Here is a 20,139-nt window from a genome sequence, read left to right on the forward strand (position 1 = left end):
ATTCTGGGGGGAGCCTGCGAGATGTGGAGAGCAGGATACCGAGAGTGGACGGAAGGGAAAGAGAGAGAAAGAGAGAGAGCGAGAGAGAGGCAGGCAGTGGAAGCACGGAATAAAGAGAGAGTGAAAAAGACAAAAGGGTTTGTTGGAGGGAGATTAGTAGCAGTGCTGGGAAGAGAAATGAAAAGACAGAAGGGAGAAGGCGGAAAGGAGAAAAGGAGAGACAGACAAGAACAGAAAGATGGAGCGAGAGAGGCTTAGGAAATCATCCTAAGACGCATTCCCCATGACTCCCGCTATCCCCAAGGGCACGTGTGATTACTGACGCTAAGGATAGCTCTTTCTCTCTCTCTCTCTCTCTCTCTCTCTCTCTCTCTCTCTCACACACACACACACACACACACACACACACAATCTCACACTCAAACACACTCACAGTCTTGACTGAAAGATGTTACACAGGATAGAAACCAATCCGGCATACTAAAGATGGCAAATGATGAAATCCCATCTCCCAGTGGAGCTTCTGACTGATTCCCATTAATGTTTTAAACCCTGAGAGCCTGTCAATCAAGTGACAGAAGAAGAGAAGCAACGAGAAGAACGGAGAAGAACTGAGAAGAGAAAAATCAAGAAGAGAGGAGGAACCAAAAGAGCAGAGACCAGAAGAGAGAAGTAAAGATTTCTAGAAAGCAAAAGAAAAGAGAACAGCAGAGAAGAGAAGATTTGAGAAGAGGAGAGACCAAACGAAAAAAGGAGACCAGAAAAAGAGACAAGAAGAAAGATGAAATAAGAGAAAAAGTAAAAATAGTCCATAAGAGAACATCTGAGAAGAGAAGAGACTGAGAAGAGAAGAGAAGAGCTGAGAAGACAATAGAGTAAGAGAAAAGATATTAACAGAACAGCAAATAAGACGTAAAAAGAGAACAAACTAAAAAAGAAATGAGAAAATGAAAAGAAGAGATGAGAAGAAAGACAAAATAAAAGAAAACCAAGAAAGAGACTAGATGAGAAAAGAAGATATTATTTAAAAAAACAGCTAAAAAGAGAACAGCTGAGAAGGGAAGAGACAATGAGAGAATAGCTGAGAAGAGACAATAAGAGAACAGCTGAGAAGAGACAATAAGAGAACAGCCAAGAGAAGAGAAAAGAAGAGAAGAGAAGAAAAGAGAAGAGAAGAGGCAATATAAGAACAGCTGAGAAGAGAAGAGACAATAAGATAACATCTAGGAAGAGACAATAAGAGAACAGCCAACAAAAGAAAAAAGAACAGCTAAGAAAAGAAGAGAAGAGAAGATACAATAAAAGAACAGCTGAGAGAGGACGAGACAATATGAGAACAACTGAGAGAGGAAGAGACAATATGAGAACAACTGAGAAGTGAAAAGATAATAAGAAAACAGCTGAGAGTTAAAATAAACCTGAATGTAAACAATAAAAAAGAGAAAAGAAGAGAAGAGAAGAGAAGAGAAGAGAAGATACAATAAAAGAACAGCTGAGAGAGGACGAGACAATATGAGAACAACTGAGAGAGGAAGAGACAATATGAGAACAACTGAGAAGTGAAAAGATAATAAGAAAACAGCTGAGAGTTAAAATAAACCTGAATGTAAACAATAAAAAAGAGAAGAGAAGAGAAGAGAAGAGAAGAGAAGCTAGGAGATGATGACTAGAATAGAACAGAAGCTATCACAATGCTTAGTAATTAGTGTTTTCACTCCACTTATGAGCAGACTGATTGACATTTAATAGACTTAGGTCATCATGTCAGTCCACAGAACACTCTCGGGGTCGGGGACAAAAACAGAACCAGGAAGTCCCAGAACATCTCAGATTAAACAACTTAAAAAAAAAAATAAATAAAAAAAAAATAATAATAAATGTCCTAAACAACCCACCTTTCGTTAAATTGACCTTCATTTTCTTGCCTCCTTTCTTATTAGCCACAGTCGGCGGTGCGGCAAGGGCGGGGCTTCTTCTGGAGGCGGGGCTTTCACTGCAACCCATGGGGGTGGGTGAGGCGCGTACAGGGGGAGGCGGGGTCTCCTGGCGGCCCTTGGGAGTAGGTGAGGCGCGGACAGAAGGGGGCGGGGTCTCCTGACGACTCTTGGGGGTGGGAGAGGCGCGAACAGGAGGAGGTGGGGTCTCTTGGCGGCGCTCAGACTCCACAGGTGTGTGCCTGTGAGGAGGCGGGGTTTCTTCAGGAGGCGGAGTCTCAGAGCTTGGTCGCACCAATCGATCTATGACTTTGGCGTCAGTCTTGCGAAGCCCGAATGGGCTCTTGACCTTGGGGACGGAAGGGTTGCCGGGGTCAGGGCCATTGAAGAGCTGGCCAATCAGGCTTTTCTCATAGTAAAGCTTGTTGGCTACAGGTAGAACCTCAAGGCGAACAAGTGAACAGGACATAGCCTGGCGGAAGACCTCCTGTGATCTGGAATAGGAAAAAAAAAAAAAAAAAAGGCATGATATGGCATGAACTCAGAAAAAGCTCATTATCTACAAATGAAGAATATTAGTAGTAGTAGCAGTAGTCTTAGTATAAGTAATAGCAGCAGTCTTTAGCAGTAACAGCGATGAATCCTGTATTTATAATGCATTATGAATGCATTTACAATGCACTATATGACATGCATAATACCTTATAATGACTGTAATAAGCCTGTATAATAACTCATAAGTACTTACAGCGACATTCATAATACAAGTATAAGGGTTTATAAAGAAAGGACTTATATCTGTTCATAAAAACATTGTACAATATGGTGTTGTAATGCACTATAACACAGATTTGGTATAGTTTGATATAATGCATTATAATATGCAGCTATAATTTCTCAAATTAAGCTTTTTTAAAAAGTACATAACACATAATAAAGCCTTCCATACAGTCATTACTGACATTAAATGAAGTGAGTTTTCGTATGCTTTTTAACGTGAAGTAAATGTTACTATGCCTTATTGTAACGTCTTATAGAGCATTATGAGTGCTCTTTACTGGCTTTAAGTGAAGTGTGTTTTCAAGTGCCTACATTTACTTCATTTTTAAAAAACATAAGAAAACTAACTTCACTTAAAGTCAGTAATGACTGTGTATAAGGCTTCATAATGTGTTACAAGCTTTTATAAAAGCTTAATTTGAGAAATCCTAGCTGCATATTATAATGCATTATACCAATACACACCAAATATGTGTTATAGTGCATTAAAACAACAACATGGTACAATGTTCTTATGAACAGATATTATAAGGCATTATAAACCCTTTCTTTTATATTTCAGGAGAATAAATAAATAAGCAATTTTAGGCATATACTTTTGGCAATATAGCAAAGAAATGGATAGAGTTCACCTAAGGACAACACTGCCGCTCTCTCTCTCCCTCTCCCTCTCTCCCTCGTTCTGTCTCTTTACCACTCTTCACTTAATCCACAGCCGCTCTGAAGGATGTCCGATACGACAATAGCCCTTAATAGGGCGATTCCACACACTCGACGACAGAACGAGTGAGAAAGTCGTTTCTATTGTTTGGACGTAAAGATGTAGAAGTGGAAGAGGAGTAGAAGGGTGATAGAGGAAGATAAAGAAAGGATGAAGGCTAAGAGAGAAAGGGGGAGGGAGGTGACGAGGAATAAAAGCCATGCTCAGGCGAGAAAGTGAGGCAAACAAGAGGCAAAAAGGAAAGAGATTTGAGAAATCGAGAGTGAGTGAGGAAAGTGAAAGTACTCACTGAGCAAAAGACTTGTCTATTAGCTCGGTGTCATTGATCTGTACGATGCATTCGTCCTCCTGAAAGATGCCCTCTCGCTTCGAGCGGCTGTTGTCCTCAATGCCTTTTACGTGGAGGCCCAGAGTCCTGAGAAAATAAACATATTATATATAAGTTACAGTTTGAAACCACAGTGCCATATAAAAAGGCTTGCAGAGGCTACTTTTAGATAGTGTACCTCTAGGTGAGAGACTGTGGACTGCTAGACATGCTTCTACCACACACTCTAAGATATTTTGCCCATATTGAAAGACTTTGACAGAGATGCATGACTGGAATAAGAGAAGCGTATGGCCGTTTCATCAAATTGCCTGCAATCTAAGCTGTCTGATTGCCAGCCACCAGCACTCATGTTTTCAGTGTTGTTATGAACAAGAAACCTGGACTGCTCTGGAATGGAATTGTATCTTGTAACTTTAGAAATAAATCCAGTTTCTATTTGGTATCTGACAATGGAGAGGTTTAAGTAAAAATGAAGTATAAAACTTAACTCAACAGTCTGCCACCCCTAGCAGTGTTCCTATGGCCATATGTGTTGCCTCATAGCAGGGCTTCCAAATAGAGTTAAGATTGGGCCCAAAATATCCAGCCTGACCTGGCCTGTGCCCATACACTGTCATTTTAAACCCGAGCCTGAATTAAACCAGACATTTAAAACTGAGCTTTTTGAAAACGTATTCGGATTGTTTGAATAAGGGAAATCTGTTCAGAATTATATTAATTAACATTGCAACACTAAAGAAGACCTGTTAAAGATTTCTTTTTTATTAAGAACAGATCTCTGAAAGATTAAAACATGAACAATGCAAACAATGAACCACAGGCCTAAACATCGGTAAATTAGCCTACACGAATATTGTCTGAATGACTTTCCTTTAATCCAATATAATTTAACATGGTTTAAGAATACGAAATAATGCACTTGTGTATACTCTTCAAGGGCTATGTGGTCTGTTTCACCCTCATTACGTTACCTTAATCATAGCACTAATAATAAACTAAAAGTATCGGTATTTGTTGATATCGACAGATTTATATCAGTTTTATATTGAAATCAGATCGGAGCTGCAAAAGTAGATCGTCCCATCACTAGTCCACACGTAGCAATGGTTCCCTAGGAATGTCTTCACCAGACTGCAAAGTTCTTTGGCCTGCCTTTAACAGTCGGTCACCCCTAATAGTGATATAAGGACACCTGTGGTCACATGTGTTGGTTCATATGACAGTTTCTTAGAGTTTCTAACTAAATTTTTTGCAGAATAATGCTCATCCACATTATAGTATAGTATAACAGCAATGTCTCAATCTGCCTTGTCCTGTCATGTTACCAGATTTATCATCAATCGAACATTAAATGACAATTACAGTATATAAGTTAAAAAAGTCAAATTCTAAAAAAATTCTAAAAAAAAATATAGAAATATACATAAAAAATCTAAGCACACTGCAAGGCACATAAAATAAACAATGTCTGTTTAGTGATAAGTCTGAAACCATGAGCGAGATTCCAGAACGGTTAACTGAGCTTTTGAGAAGACTGGTTTATCACAATGTCATTTCTACAAAGAATCATGACATCCATAAACAAAACTTGGACTTTAAACCAGGACTTGAAGATCTATGATCCAAGACATGTTATAAACACACTTCGAGAAGATACAATACAGCTTTACACTAAGGGATTTGAAAACAGCAGCCAGACCCCAGTCAGCAGGTGATAAAGGTGAACAAATTGTTGAAGTTATTAAAGATGTATGAGATTTTTGTACACTGCACTTTTCCTCCTGTGCGAATAATCCGTATTTAAACATGCTTCAAATCTAAAACTTTTGTTTTCCCAGTAAAACTCTGATTTAATGACCAAAGAGGAGGACTTTTCATTATGTGCAGATATTTATGCACTCATCCATCATTAATGTACTGATTGCCAGATTTTGTGTACAACAAACTGCATCATCATATAAAAAGCATCTGGGACGGCTGGTTGGGCAAATGGACAAATAAGCAACAGATAGACACAAACAAACGTACAAAAGAAATGTATGAATTAGCGAACACAGAAACAGGATACAAGGATACAAATGAACAAAAACACAAATGAACAACCAAAATGGCTAAATTAACAAACAGACAAAACAAAAAGACAAATAAACAAACATGCAAACAAAGAAACATGAGTGTGGTTTGTATGAATGAACACCTAAACAGTCAATGGACAGCTAAACAAACATAAAAACAGATGGACAAATGAGAAAATTGCAAGCATGTATGGACAAGCTACCAAGGATGTGGTTATTAGCAGGTGACTACATTTTAGCTAACTAGCTAGCTCATACTATATTTTACACTAAGAAAGGGATCTATAACAAACCCTTTTAGGAGGTTGCAACAAAAAATCTAACTAGTGACTGACATTTCCTCCGCCCTTTGCTCACGCCCACTAGTTCTACAGCCTGTACTAGCAGAATTCAGAATTCTAATGTTCAAACAACGCAACTGCATGAGATTTCATAGTAACAGAATGTGAAATCGCCTGTTACTGCGATGCACATGGTCATATTTTTTTTATCTCGATGCATCCCAACACCCCTACTAAAGATGATGGAGTTTTAGTCCATATTAGTCCAGGTTTTTCATTCACAAAACCACTGCAAACAAAAGCAACGGCAGCTGGTTGACAGAGGGTCTAGATGGTGGGCAATTAGTTAAAACAACCATCAAGCTTCTCTCAGTCCAATCATTTGTCTTATCTCAAAGTCTGTCTGTCTGACTGTCTGTCAATTGGGCAACATGTCTTCGAGTGCATAATTGAGGCATTTTTAGCAGTAAATGATCTCTCACCAAGAGGTACGCTAACGCAAAGTAGCCTAGATATGGATTTAGATTCTCTGATGGCTTTAAAAGTAGTGGTGTAATCCGATTCAATATTCTGAGATTTATCACACTTGTTCTTCTTATGATGCAAGTTTTTCTTTATTGTGGATATTTAAATGTAGATAAAAGAATAAATGTAAGAAATGTAAAATTCAATTATATTTATATTAGCTTTCTATGGTGCAGATCAGTTGAGTTTGTTTACTTGGAGCGTTTTCTCCCTCTGTTTGATTGGGTTTGGTTTAAACACCTAAACACACCAAAATGTGTCTTCTCTGATTGGCCAGAGCTGTCTGGTGTGGGACCAAGAAAGTAAATATAGTGGTAAAAGATTCTGTGTTTCGGCACATATATCTGTGCAGTGTTAAGCAGCTTTCACACAGTGAAAATCATAATGTGTGAGCAATGAATGCTGCACATTACTGCATGTGTAAACAGCATGGAGCAGCAGAGACAGCATTTGTTCATACTGTAGCTAATATATCAGATTAAACTGCTCCTAATCGGCAGTTTAACTCAATTAAAAAGAGATATATTTCACAGCTGGTCGGATCAAGACCAGATCTCACACTCACCACAAGGGAACCGCTCCAAAAAAAAAAAAAAAAACATGCTTAGGGTGGGGCAGATTACGGCGAAAGGAGTCAAACTTGGTGGTGTAATTAACATAAAATAATAATGAAATACTGATTCCAAATTAATCACAGCCCTAGTTTAAAGTGAATGAAGTGTAGCTGTGTCCCAAAGCACCAACATGTTTACTCACAATAATGTGTCTCACTCTGAATTGGTTTTGTGAATTTTTAGTACAATAATTGTGTGGGGAATTATGGGTGTCTGCTTATATGTGAAAGCATGTGTGTGTATGTGTGTGTGTGTGTGTGCGTGTGTGAGATAATGCAGCAGACTGCTTTTGAAAGGTCTGCAGGTCAATGAACACATTTGCACCCCCAATGAGAAACAGAGAGCGAGAGAGAGAGAGAGAAAGCGAGAGAATGACACGGAGGATGAAAAGGACCCAGAGATAAATACTATGATCATGCTTTAAAAGAGCCCATTAGTGAATATTTGCTGCAAAACACACCCAAAACAGGAAACGTGACATTTTAAAGGCTCTTCCTGTCACACGCAGGGAGTGTGTGTGAGTGTGTGTGTGTAAGAGGGCGTGTGTCCCCGTGTGTCAGGCTGCCCTTTGAACTGAAGTTTTGACCTTAGGATGTGAGCTGTACCCTCTTCACCTTCATGTTTCCTTCCTGGGTCTGTCTGTGTGTGTGTGTGTGTGTGTGTGTGTGTGTGTGTGTGTGTGTGTGTGTGTGTGTGTGTGTGTGTGAGTAATTATTAATAACACTATGTGGAACCTGACGTGGTCTACAGCTATCGTGTATCATCTACCTGAAGGTTGGATGTGTTATACATTCTGCAATGTTCTTCAGCCTGCATTAACAACTGTACAGAATGGCTATGCGAGTTACAGTAGCCTTTCTGTCAGCTCTAACCAGTCTTAGGACAAAAGGGCGTTTGATGATCTTCACCCCAGCGTATTCCATCCAAAAGTACCGGATGGAGCTCCATCACTCCAGAGAACACAGTTCTTCATTTGGTCATACAGTAAAGTAACAGTAAAGTTGTGCGAATAAGTAAATGTAAGAAGTGTTCCTCATAACGTGCTTGGTGTGTTTGCACATTTGGATGCTTGTATCCTTTATTAATCCATTAAAAAACTGTAAACATTTTAATAATCTGTGTCTTAACCCTTTCAGACCTGAATTGTGTGGAAAAATACTGTCTTTTGTCTTTCTGTCTTTTGCACACAAAATAAGACACTATTAACCTATTAAAAAATTTATGTTGAAAGACATCCAATTTGCTAATGTATTCCTTAACATGACTAAAAGTGTTCTAAATCACAAAGAATTAGTAAAAATCAGCTGTAGTGCCCTGACATGTCTGAGTTGCTGATTTTTATTTTTTATTTTTTTGTGGGCAGGACGAAGCTACTGTTTCATTGGCTGGTTTATGATCTTTCCTAATGGTCTCAATTAGTGTTCCGTGCAACAAAATATTTTATAAAAGAAACTAGGGGTGCTGAAAAAATTGATTCTTTAAAGAATCGTAATTCCTAGTCCTGGCGCTTCTGAATATATTCTAAATGCCCCAAATTGATTTAAAAATACATTTATGTTTTATTACTTGTCGCTCCTACTTCTGACAGTACTGCATATAAGTTATGTTTAAAGATTTACAAAAAAATGAAATATGAAATGTTGCAAAAAGATTTGATACTGTAAGAAACTAAAATCATTGTTTTAAATAAATGTTCTATTTGTTTAAATTGTCATTTCATCTTCTTAATCACATAATTGAAACAAAATTTATAGACCATTTGAACTGAAAAATTGTTCTGAAATAGAAAATCATTTTCGAAAATCGTTTCTGAATCGAATCTGACTCCAAAAATCAAATGGAATCGAATTGAATCGCCAGACACAGACCCTAAATAAAACTACATGATGTGCATTGTAAAAGGCGCAGGGTCTAAAAGGGTTAAACATACTTAGTAGATCTAAATATGCTTTCAGGTCTATTTTTATCTAGAACAGGCTTTCCTTCTGAATCTTGGGTTCTCCACAGGTTTGTCTTATTTACTTGTATAGCCTGGAAGTTTTTCCAGGCAACAGTTGTCATTGATTTTCTCCAGATGGGATTAAAAACACTAAAATTCCAACAGTGCTCTGGGCTTGTGAACCCCACAATTCTGTCAATGACTGCTGCTGAGAATTTACCATGATGAAGGAACATCTTATCAGACAGCCAAAGCTTCCCTTTTTATTGTTTTATCCATAATTTCTTCATTTCTTTATAATTAATTATCCATTTAATTCATACGGTGGTAAAAATGACTCAATAACAAATACATGAAAATAAAACAAAATATTACAAAACTGGACTTCTATTAGTTTAAGAATAGTTTTAGGTTTGTTTCAAGTTGCACATATTTGGGGATCGGCTGATCTACAACATATTAGGCAAGGGTTACCCTGCGTGTTTTACTAAATACAAGGATTTGTGTTGGGATTTTGGTTAAAAACATAAACGATAAAAGTCAACAAATATATGTAAATATATTTTCTTACCGTCCACTCAGTGAAGAACAGTACGGTACAACTTTAATTCCCAAAGGTCCCAGGTCTCCAGAAATCTCCACTGTCTTTGTGAGAGTGCTGCTTAAACATACAAACACAAATTCAAAGAGTAAGATAACATTATTTTATCTTTAATGACTAAAATAAAAAAGATAAGCTTATACATTTTTCCATACAGAAATCAGAAAGCCACATTGCAGTCAAGCTAGGGCAGAATTTACTCAGGTTTCTGTCAAGTTTAGACAATTCTGTCAGGTTACAACTGGATTTGGACAGAAATTCCAGTTGTCTAATATCAGTTGGATTTGGACAGAATTCTGTCAGATTACAATCGGGTTCAGACAGAATTTTATAAGGTTACAATTGAGTTTATTCAGAATTTTGTTGGTCTAGAGTTGAGTTGTCAGAATTTTGATAAACTACAATTAAAATCCTTCAGAGTTTTGTTGGTCTACAGTTGAGTTATTCAGAAGTTTTTTGCTCTACAGTTGAGTTTAGTCAGAATTTTGTTGGACTTCAATTAAGATTCTTCAGAAGTTTGTTGGTCTACAGTCGGGTTTAGTCAGATTTTGTTGAACTGAGATCCTTTTCCATTTTGTTGGAACTCAATTTAGTCAGAATTTTGTTGGTCTACAATTGAGTTTAGTCAGAAATCTGTAGGTCTATAGTCAAGATCCTTCAGAATTTTGTTGGTCTACAGTCGAGTTTAGCTAGAATTTTATAAACTGATTCAGTCAGAGGTTTGTTGGGTTACAATTGATTTCATTTAAAATTATGTTGCTAATTATGTTACTATTTGAGTTTAGATGAATTTGTGTTATTTACAGTCGAGTTTACAGGAACATTTGGGTTTACAGCTGGATTCAGATCAAAATTATGTAAGGTTCTAGTGGAATTTAGTCAGAATTTGATCAGATTACAAGATTGTAATGACTACAGTCACATTAAGATTCAAACTGGATTCTGTCAGGTATCAGTTGCAATCAGCCAAATTTGTTGCCAAGCAACAGATTTTTTGCAAGAACACATTCTGAAAAAATGTTAGCTTCGGACAGGTCCAGAACTGATTTGACTAGGACTGTGGGTCCAGGAATATGTTCTCATTTTAGGGCTGGCAGAAAATTCCAGCCCTGAATAAAAAAACAGTTACATACCCCCAGTGTAAGCAGAGAGTTTAATATAAAGTTTAATATAGTACAAAGTGCAAAGTACAATTCACTACTTTACAAAAAAAAATGGTATTTCAACATTTTCCTCAATTAATCCAATAATAAAAATCAGAGCCGGAAGACAAAAAGCAAGAAAGTGAGTATCTGGTTCAGTATCAGTATCAATTGCTCACTGTTGCCCCTGATTCTCCATGGGTCAGGAGTGCAGCGGGGGCGCTGAAGCGAAAGAGAACAAAGCCCAGAGGGCAAGTAGCTGCTGTTAAGCTCCGTTAGCTTCCTCCTGGGTGTACTTTCGGATCATTTAGTGCGCCTGATCAGCCTCACTGACCAAACGCCACGGTTCCTTTCAAGCTCTCGCTCAGAAAACAGCATGTACACAGCAATACAGCAATAACCTCAAATCCTACACATGCATACTACATACAGCTGGACAACCGTATCTTTTGAAACCTTATCTTTTAAAATTAATAATGAGTCATTTTATTGTGATGTATGAGTATTTGATCTTATTTACCACCCATTATTTTACCTCAGAATTAAAATTATTTTAATTGAAAATTTTGCAGATAACAGATGTAACAACATAGTGCATTACAAAATAGACAATGTTTTCGTATGTCTTTTAAATCCCACCCACACCCATCCCACCCTCATTCCACCCCGCCCACACCCATCTCACCCCACCCACACCCAACCCACTACTTCCAATTCACCTTACCCGCAACCATCCCTCCCCACACAACCACCACACATTTACACAATATATACATAAAACAAGGTCTATTACTAGAAAGTGATTATGATAAAAGAAGGATTTTCACATCTTTAATTCCATTCAGCCATATCCTCATTATATGTAGATTTGCTTCATTGATTCTAGCAGAAGATTTTGAGAATTCTAAGTAAAAAATATCTAAAAAGGAATGTAACCAGTGTGTAACAGAAAGTGAATGGGGCAGGAGCATCGCTAAAGGTAGAACTATCAAGTAAAAGATGCAGAGATGGGCTTATTGGAAAATTTGTGTCAGTTAATGAAGAGAGAATTCTAAGCACCTCATCCCAGAACGCTGATATTTCTGGACAATTCCAGAAAGTATGCATAAAAGTACCTAAAGTATTATTACTACAAAAAGTACAGTAGGGATGGGTGGCTAATCTCATCAGGTATCTTTTCTGTGGGGTTATATAGAATGAAAATCATTTTAAGGGGGAGCTGTGTGGGAAAAACTGCTAGATAATATCACTCTTGCTTACTGGAAGACTCAGGGTTCCTCAGCGTAGCACTGCCAGGCAGCCTTAGCCACTAACTGCGGCTAGTGCTAGCGGGTAGCTGCTAATGCTAATGCTGCTGCACGCAGCCTTAGTGGAAATCTGAAAATCTAAGCTTACTGTAAATAAAAGAAAGTTCTTTTCTCACCCAGATAAACAGTTTTTAAGGGGAGAAATCTGATCTGTGTAGATTAACAGTGCTTTTTTTTTTTTTTTCTTTTTTTTTTTTAAGAATTATGGTTTTATAATTCACCTGAGCTTTACAGGTCCTGCTGAAGTAGAAGGAAAACCTGATAACCCCCCTTACTAGTGTCACATAATTCACCTTATAATTTATATGTATAAAGCACACACCTTATAGTGTGAAAAATATGATATACAGGTGTGGGCAGTGGGCATTCCCAAGCTGATTCCTGAGGTAACACTTCATGATCAATTCACATACTGCTTTCCCAAGACTCCTGGTATGTTAGTGTACAGTTCCGCATTCCAGCTCACCTTTAAACCTCTATAGTTTATATATAGCGTCTTATCATCTAATCTCTCATTTGCAGATCGAGACCACCCACCCACACATTTGGGGCTGGAGATTGAGGTGTTAGAAGTGTGGTTCTTCAGGAGTTAATGAGTTTATCCGGCTGACTGGAGGCCCCCCTCGCTCGCCCATCTGAAGCGCAACCTCTCGCTTTGGAGAGCGGGAGGAAAATGAAGATGAATAGGATACAGAGATAAGGACAAGGCTGATAATGGAATGATGGAGGAACGGTACACAAAGCTAAAAGATCAGAGAATAGAACAGAAGCAGAAGCTCAAAAGGAGATGAAGAAGAAAAGCATGCACATATTGTAGAACATGAGATAGGGATGAGTGCTGCTTATATTCAGTAGTGTATTCAGTTTAATATAAAGAGGCTTTAATGGCTTTTCATTTTCATAAACAACATACATACATATAAACACACACATACACACAATATATATAGTGCACATTATCTATCAGCCCTGTCCTAATTCCACCTAGCAACACAACAAAAAACACCCAAGATACCACAGCAACCACCTAGCACCCACTGAGCAACCCCAAGGAAACACCAACAAATACTGTAACAATTCCACACCAGCCCCATAGCAACCACTCAGCAACGCCATGGCAAACCTCAACCAATTCAGTTGTAAATTTTACTATCAGCCAATTAGCAACACCATAGCAACCATATAAGAGGCCATAACAATAACCTAGCAACCACTTAGTAACCCCAAAGCAAACACCAAACAATACTGTAGCAAAATCTTCAAGCAGCCAATTAGCAACACCATAACAGCCACCCGAGAGGCCACAGAAACCAATTACCAACTACGTCGCAACCACACGGCAAACACCAACCAATACTGTAGCAAAATCTCCTAGCAGCCAAAAAGCAACACCATAGCAACCATATGAGAATCCATAGCAATAACCTAGCAACCACTTAGTAAACACAACACAAACACCAAACAATACTGCAGCAAAATCTCCTAGCAGCCAATTAGCAACACTACAGCAGTCACCTGAGACCCCATGGCAAACACCAACCAATACTGTAACAATTCCACACTAGCCCCATAGCAACCACTCAGCAATGCCATGGCAAACCTCAACCAATTAATTTGGAACCATAAGACAGTCCATAGCAATAACCTAGCAACCACTTAATAACCCCAATGCAAACGCCAAACAATACTGTAGCAAAATCTCCTGGCAGTCAATTAGCAACACCATAGCAACCACTTACCAACCATATGGCAAATGCCAACCAATACTGTAGCAAAATCTCCTAGCAGCCAATTAGCAACATCATAGCAGTCACCTAAGACCCCATGGCAAACACCTAGCAACATCACTGTATCCAACTGAGATACCGTAGCAATCACATGTCAAGCACCTAGCATCATTACAGCAACAGCCTTGGATACCATAACAACCACTTAGCTATCCCATGGCAAACACCTTGCAACATCACAGAAACTGCATGGAAAACCATAGCAACCACATAGTATCCCCATGACAAACACCTGGCAACATCACAGCAACCACCTGGGATACCACATCAACCACATAGCAAAAGCAGGTAAATTGTGGTGACAATGAAGCAACTGTCTTAAGCTGCACAATCCTAAAAGTGTCACAATAAATACAGTAATATTGCGAATATGATTTTTTAAATGTAATATCAGATCTTAATGGAACTATGAGTGGTTGTTCTATGTCACACACACACACACACACACACACACACACACTTCAGGCCTCTACTTTGTACTCCTGTCCACACACACTTCAGATCCATTTTGCTGCTTTGTGACCTGAGGGGCAGCATTAATGGCCAAACAAATAAGCTGAGAGCTACTGCTACCACTCTCATTTACTGTGTGTGTGTGTGTGTGTGTTTTACACAGAAAGCTGGAGGCACAGGTGCTTACCTGCATCTCTTAGTTCAATAGAGACAGGAACAGACAGAAGGGAAAAAACAAGGAAAGCAGGGTTGGTGGTGCATGGAGGTTTGTGTGTTTGTGTGTGTGAGGGGTGTGTGTTTTAGGGGTGTGTGTGTGTGTGTGTGTGTGAGGGTGTGTGTGTGTTTGTGTTGTGGTGGGTTCCTTGAAAATCTTCCATCTCTGTCAAAGTAAGCCTTTGAGGAGTTTTCAAACGAGCAACACAATTACAAAGTCCCACGTTGTCAGGCTCAAACTTTAGCCACCGCTCCATTCCTCAGTAGAATCGAATGCTAATGCTAAGAATGCTAACAAAAGACACCTTTGATTAGCATCAACACTGAGGCTTAGGAAAACGTGTCGTGCCTTAACTCCAGATGATCCCATCTGGCGTGAGGAAAAACTGATGGAAATGTGAGACTCGGGCCCTTAAAAAAGCAGAAACATTTTTCAGTGATAGATTAATCGAAAAATTAATCAAAACATTTGTCGATTACCAAAATAATCATTAGTTGCGGCCGTAGTTTTAACCCCTGTATTATGATTTTGAAGTGATAGAGTAGGTTAGGGAAACGAGCTGTGCCCTTAAAGAAGTGAAAACCTTTTTCCGTAATCGATTAATCAAATAAATTATCTAAATATTTGTCGATTACCAAAATAATTGTTAGCAATAGCTGCAGCCATAGTTGTAACCCCTATCTCATGATCCATATCATTCTGAAGTGATAGAGTAGATTAGAAAAAGGAGCCGTGCCCTTTAAGAAGCACAAACATTTTTTCAGTAACCGATTAATCGAAAAAATAACTGAAAGATTTGTTGATTACCAAAATAATCGTTAGTTGCAGCTATAGTTGTAACCCCTGTAGCATGATGTGTATCATTCGATTAATCGAAAAAAAAAATAATCAACAGATTAGTTGACTGCTAGTAATAATCCTTAGGTGCAGCCGTAATTGCAACCCCTGTATCATGATTTGCATCATTTTAAAGTGGTTAGAAAATGGAGCCCTGACCTTTAAGAAGCTGATAGATTGCTGAATAATCGAATAATCGAATAAATAATTAACAAATTAGATACTTCCCAATAATAATCATTAGTCGCAGCCCTAGTTGTAACCACTGTATCATGATGTGTATCATTCTGAAGTGAAGAGTAGGTTAGAAAAGGGAGCCATATCCTTAAAGAAGCAGAAACATTTTTCAGTAATCGATTATTCAAAAAAATAATCGAAAGATTTTTTTCGATTAAGAAAATAAACATTCGTTGCAGCCCTAGTTGTTGTGATAGAGCAAGCTAGGAACAGGAGCTGTGCCCTTTAAGAAGCAGATAAATTGTGGACTAATCGATTAATCGAATAAACAATCAAGAGATTAGTTGACTGCTAGTAATAATCATAAGGTGCAACCCTTATTGTAACCCCTGTATCCTGATGTGCATCATTTTGAAGTGGTTAGGAAATGGAGCCGTGACCATTAAGAAGCTGATAGATGAAGCTGAATAATCGAATAATCGAATAAATAATCAACAGATTAGTTGACTGCTAGTAATAAGCATTAGCAGCAGCCATATTTGTACACCCTGTATTATGATACGTATTGTATCGCCAAGCTCTTGCCAGTGTATATCCCTTATAACAACTCGCCAAGGACGAGCCCGAGGCTGCCCACTGTAAACATTTTATGCGGACCACTGGTCCGAGCCGGAGGTATGGGCTGTTGTGGAGTGCAGGTAGGTTTGGATGCAGAGGCTCATTTGCGGTGACCTTCCCACCGTCGTTAGAGAGAGATGCCGGGCTCTGTCACCGTCTTGGAGCACGATGGCATCTCTTAAATGGCCTGCCTGCCTGTAACACACTCGAGTACAGATACACACATTCACGAACATGCAAACACACTCTCCCATCACACTCTCGCGCACACTCCGAATTTACATTCGCACCAAAATAACATCCTCCCCCAGCGCAGCAGCAACAGCAGCGGCGGCGGCGGCAGTGGATTCACACTGACAAACACAAACAAAGCCACAAACCGGCTCATAGCATATCAGAGAGAGAGAGAGAGAGAGAGAGAGAGAGAAAGAGAGAGAGAGAGAGAGAGAAAGCATCAGCTTGTTACTGTTCTGCTGGTGCACTTCTTATGCTTCTTATTATAGCCTCCCCCAACACACAAGCATTCGCATAAAAAACGACACCAAAGCAGACTCCAGCGCAGTCCAACAGGGGCTGAAATGTGACGACGGAATTGGATTTCTTTCCTAACGATTCATAAAGCATCAGAAAAGCATTCTGAACTGCTGATAGTTGAGCTGTGTGCTGATTTCTGAGGCTCTACTGACGTAACAACAGGTCAAAAGAGCTCTACTGCATCTCAGCTTCATAAACATCTGCAATTTCTGGGGCCCGACTCACCGAAATTAACCGTAACCTGACAGGCCAAGTAACAAAATTGTGGATTAGAACAAAGTTGTGGATATTAAATCAAAACAGTTGATGTGAAAGGAAGTGATTTTGGCACTCCTACAAGCCAATCAGTCACAAGTAAAAGACGATGCAGCCCATGTACCATATTTTTCACACTATAAGTCTCACTTAAAATCATTTAATTTTCAAAAAAATCGCCAGTGCACCTTATGTATGAATTTTACCAGTCAGGTTGTATGTAGCCACTCCACTGAGGTGCAGTGTTATACAGGAAATTCAGTCAAGTTTCTCCAGCACCAAGGCTGGAGCAGTATTAGCATTAGCTGCTAACCGAAGCGCTAGCTCTTTTACCATCCACAGATGAATATACTGGATAGTGACCTGGGTTACCAGAACACTCAGGAACACTGCAGCACCTCTAGCGGAATGGCGGTATGTGAAAAATGCATCAAATATTAAAAAAAAACATAAAATATTAATTTAGTTGTCTTAAAAAGGACATAATTGCTTTGTCATGGTATTCTATTCTTGTTATGTCAGTGTGTAATTTAATGGCCTTTAATTAACAATTATATTGTTTATTGCAATAATTTATTCAACAATATATAGTCCACACAAAAAATGATCGTTACAGGCCTATCTGCATGGTACGGATTATCGAAGGACAGCATTAGGAACCTCTACAACATCAAGCTGAGATTCCTGGAATGTTGTGCTACACAATACTTCTGTATGTGTAGTTGCCCAAATCAGTTGAATCACCTTAGCAATCACCACAGAAACCATAGCAACACCTTAGCAACCACCAAGCAAAGACTTGGCAAAACATAGCAACACCATAGCAACACCTTATCAACCACCACGGACACCATAGCAACACCATAGCAACCACCTAGCAACCATCTAGCAACCACTTGGCAACACCAAAGAAACCATTTAGCAAAACCCGTACATCAGCGCAATCCATAGCAACCACCTAGCAACCACTTAGCAACACCATTGCAAGCACCATGGACACAATTGCAACCACCTAACAACATATTAGCAACCACCTAGCAACCACTTAGCAAAACCATAGCAGCCACCATGGACACCATAGCAACACCTTAGCAACCACCTAACAAAACCATAGCAGCCACCACGGACACCATAGCAACACCTTAGCAACACCTTGCTAAGCCAGAAATCAACAAAGAATTACACTTGCAGTTTCTGCAGGAACTGCAATCAAGTTGTTTCTGGTAACCTTTTCTATCCTTCTTTATAAATTGCATTTCTATAAAGATGAGTGTAAAATCTTTTCTAAGATACAGACTTAAGCAACTTTCATATCAAGTCAGGTCCTGATAATGTGTCTGTTTTGACACCAACACTCGCTCTCGACCCGGCAAATGGTGTTTTGATGAGGGGAAGGTGAAAAACGTGAGCAATACCTTTAATGCCTTCTTTCAGATAAAGTAATGTAGTATGCTGTAGTGTACTGCTACCAGCTCAGCCGTTAAATTAGGTAGGGGTGTGTGTGTGTGTGTGTGTGTGTGTGTGTGTGTGTCGCTAATGCTGATTGACGGAGCCGGTGAAGAGAGGAGAGAGAGATAACTGCATCCATCTCTCAGGGAGAAGAGGAGGTCATATGACCCGCGATAAGAACGACAGCGCCTCCGGAGGGATTGCGGCGCACCCACACACTCACACAAACACACACACACACACAGATATACACACACACATGTGCACACTCACAGAGTTCTGTGGCCATGGCAACAAGCGCACATCTCATGACACCTGCCAGGATGATAAAGTGTGTAATAGCTACACACAGTATTAGCATCGCATATGTACAATGCCCACATCTGGGCTAGCAATTTGGAATCTTGGCATTTTGGGTTTCAAAAGCTTGTTTTTGCGCCTGAGGTTTAATTCTTTAGGTGTGCTGCTGGAGCTACGAGGCTAATGTAGCCTAGCGTTAGAGTTAGAATGAAGATGGCTGCTACAAAAACATACAAAAACAGCTGGCCACCACAAAGTTACCCATCCTCAAAATTCCCACTGTGTTAATTCCTGTGATTTTTCCTTAGAAATCGACTTTTTTCGCCTTCAGCTCTCTGAAATACAGAGCTTTTAGCTGATGCTCCCAACAGGCTTACAGTGCAAATGATAGGGGCATAGTGCTGCCATGGAAAGGAATCACTATTTTTACACCATTATTAAGCTCAAAGTAGCTCCACACTTTATTGGTAGAATTCAGAGAGTCGTGACATTTAAAATGAGGCACTGAGAACTTTAAAAGTGCACTGGTAGTATATTAAAAAAGACTGACACCACAAATTCACCACTTCTTAAGGCTGCCATTGTGTTAATTCGTGTGATTATTTGCTTAGTGTCTTAAAGGAGAAATCCACCTTGAAAAGGACTTGGGGTGTAATGAATCATAAAAACGACTACAAACTTTTGCCGAATAGCCCACCTCCAATTTCCCTTAGCATTCTGAAATACAGAGCTTTTAGCCAGTGCTCCCAACAAGCATACAATGCTAAAAATAGGGGCATAGTTTTAGCGATACAAAGAAATCACATTTTTTACAGTTTCAACAAGCTCAAAGTATTTCCACACTTCATTGGTTGAATTCTGAGAGCCCTGACATTTAAAACGAGACACTGAGAAGTTTTTTTTTTTTTTTTTTTTTTTAATTAAAAAACACACAGTACCATCAGGTAATTCTCCAAACGCCACCTTCTTACAATTATGAAAAAAAAAGTAGAGAGTAAAACAAAATAAAGCAAATTTGCCTAAAGGATTGGGCTAAAATTAATCCAGGCTGGTTGTCAAGACTTATCAACTGTTACCAGAGACGATTAGTTGCAGGGACACCAGATACTGAAAGGAAATGTAGTATTGGATGATTTTCCTTAATAAATAAATTTGTGATGTTTTGGTGATGTTTTAGGTCATATTTATATATATGCAGAAATTTCTAAAGGGCTCACAAACTCAAGCACCACTGTACTAAGGAGGCTGTACTGTGCTTACAGAAC

The 20,139-nt window shown here is 39.0% G+C and overlaps 1 protein-coding gene across 3 annotated transcripts in view; it reads right to left on the reverse strand.

Annotated features, from left to right (window-relative positions):
* Window positions 1–20,139, reverse strand: part of pard3ba (par-3 family cell polarity regulator beta a) — a 256,267-nt gene that overhangs the window by 151,188 nt on the left and 84,940 nt on the right. For 2 of the 3 annotated variants that reach the window (XM_049469674.1, XM_049469676.1), the window contains 3 exons: window positions 9,772–9,861; window positions 3,725–3,850; window positions 1,896–2,428 (listed from right to left, as the gene is read on the reverse strand). In XM_049469674.1, the coding sequence (XP_049325631.1) occupies window positions 1,896–2,428; window positions 3,725–3,850; window positions 9,772–9,861 (749 nt within the window). The remainder of the gene's footprint in view (window positions 1–1,895; window positions 2,429–3,724; window positions 3,851–9,771; window positions 9,862–20,139) is intronic. The other variant, XM_049469675.1, reaches the window with a different exon arrangement.

Source organism: Astyanax mexicanus, chromosome 21, assembly GCF_023375975.1.
Source record: "Astyanax mexicanus isolate ESR-SI-001 chromosome 21, AstMex3_surface, whole genome shotgun sequence".
In the NCBI taxonomy this organism is placed as follows: Eukaryota; Metazoa; Chordata; class Actinopteri; order Characiformes; family Acestrorhamphidae; genus Astyanax; species Astyanax mexicanus.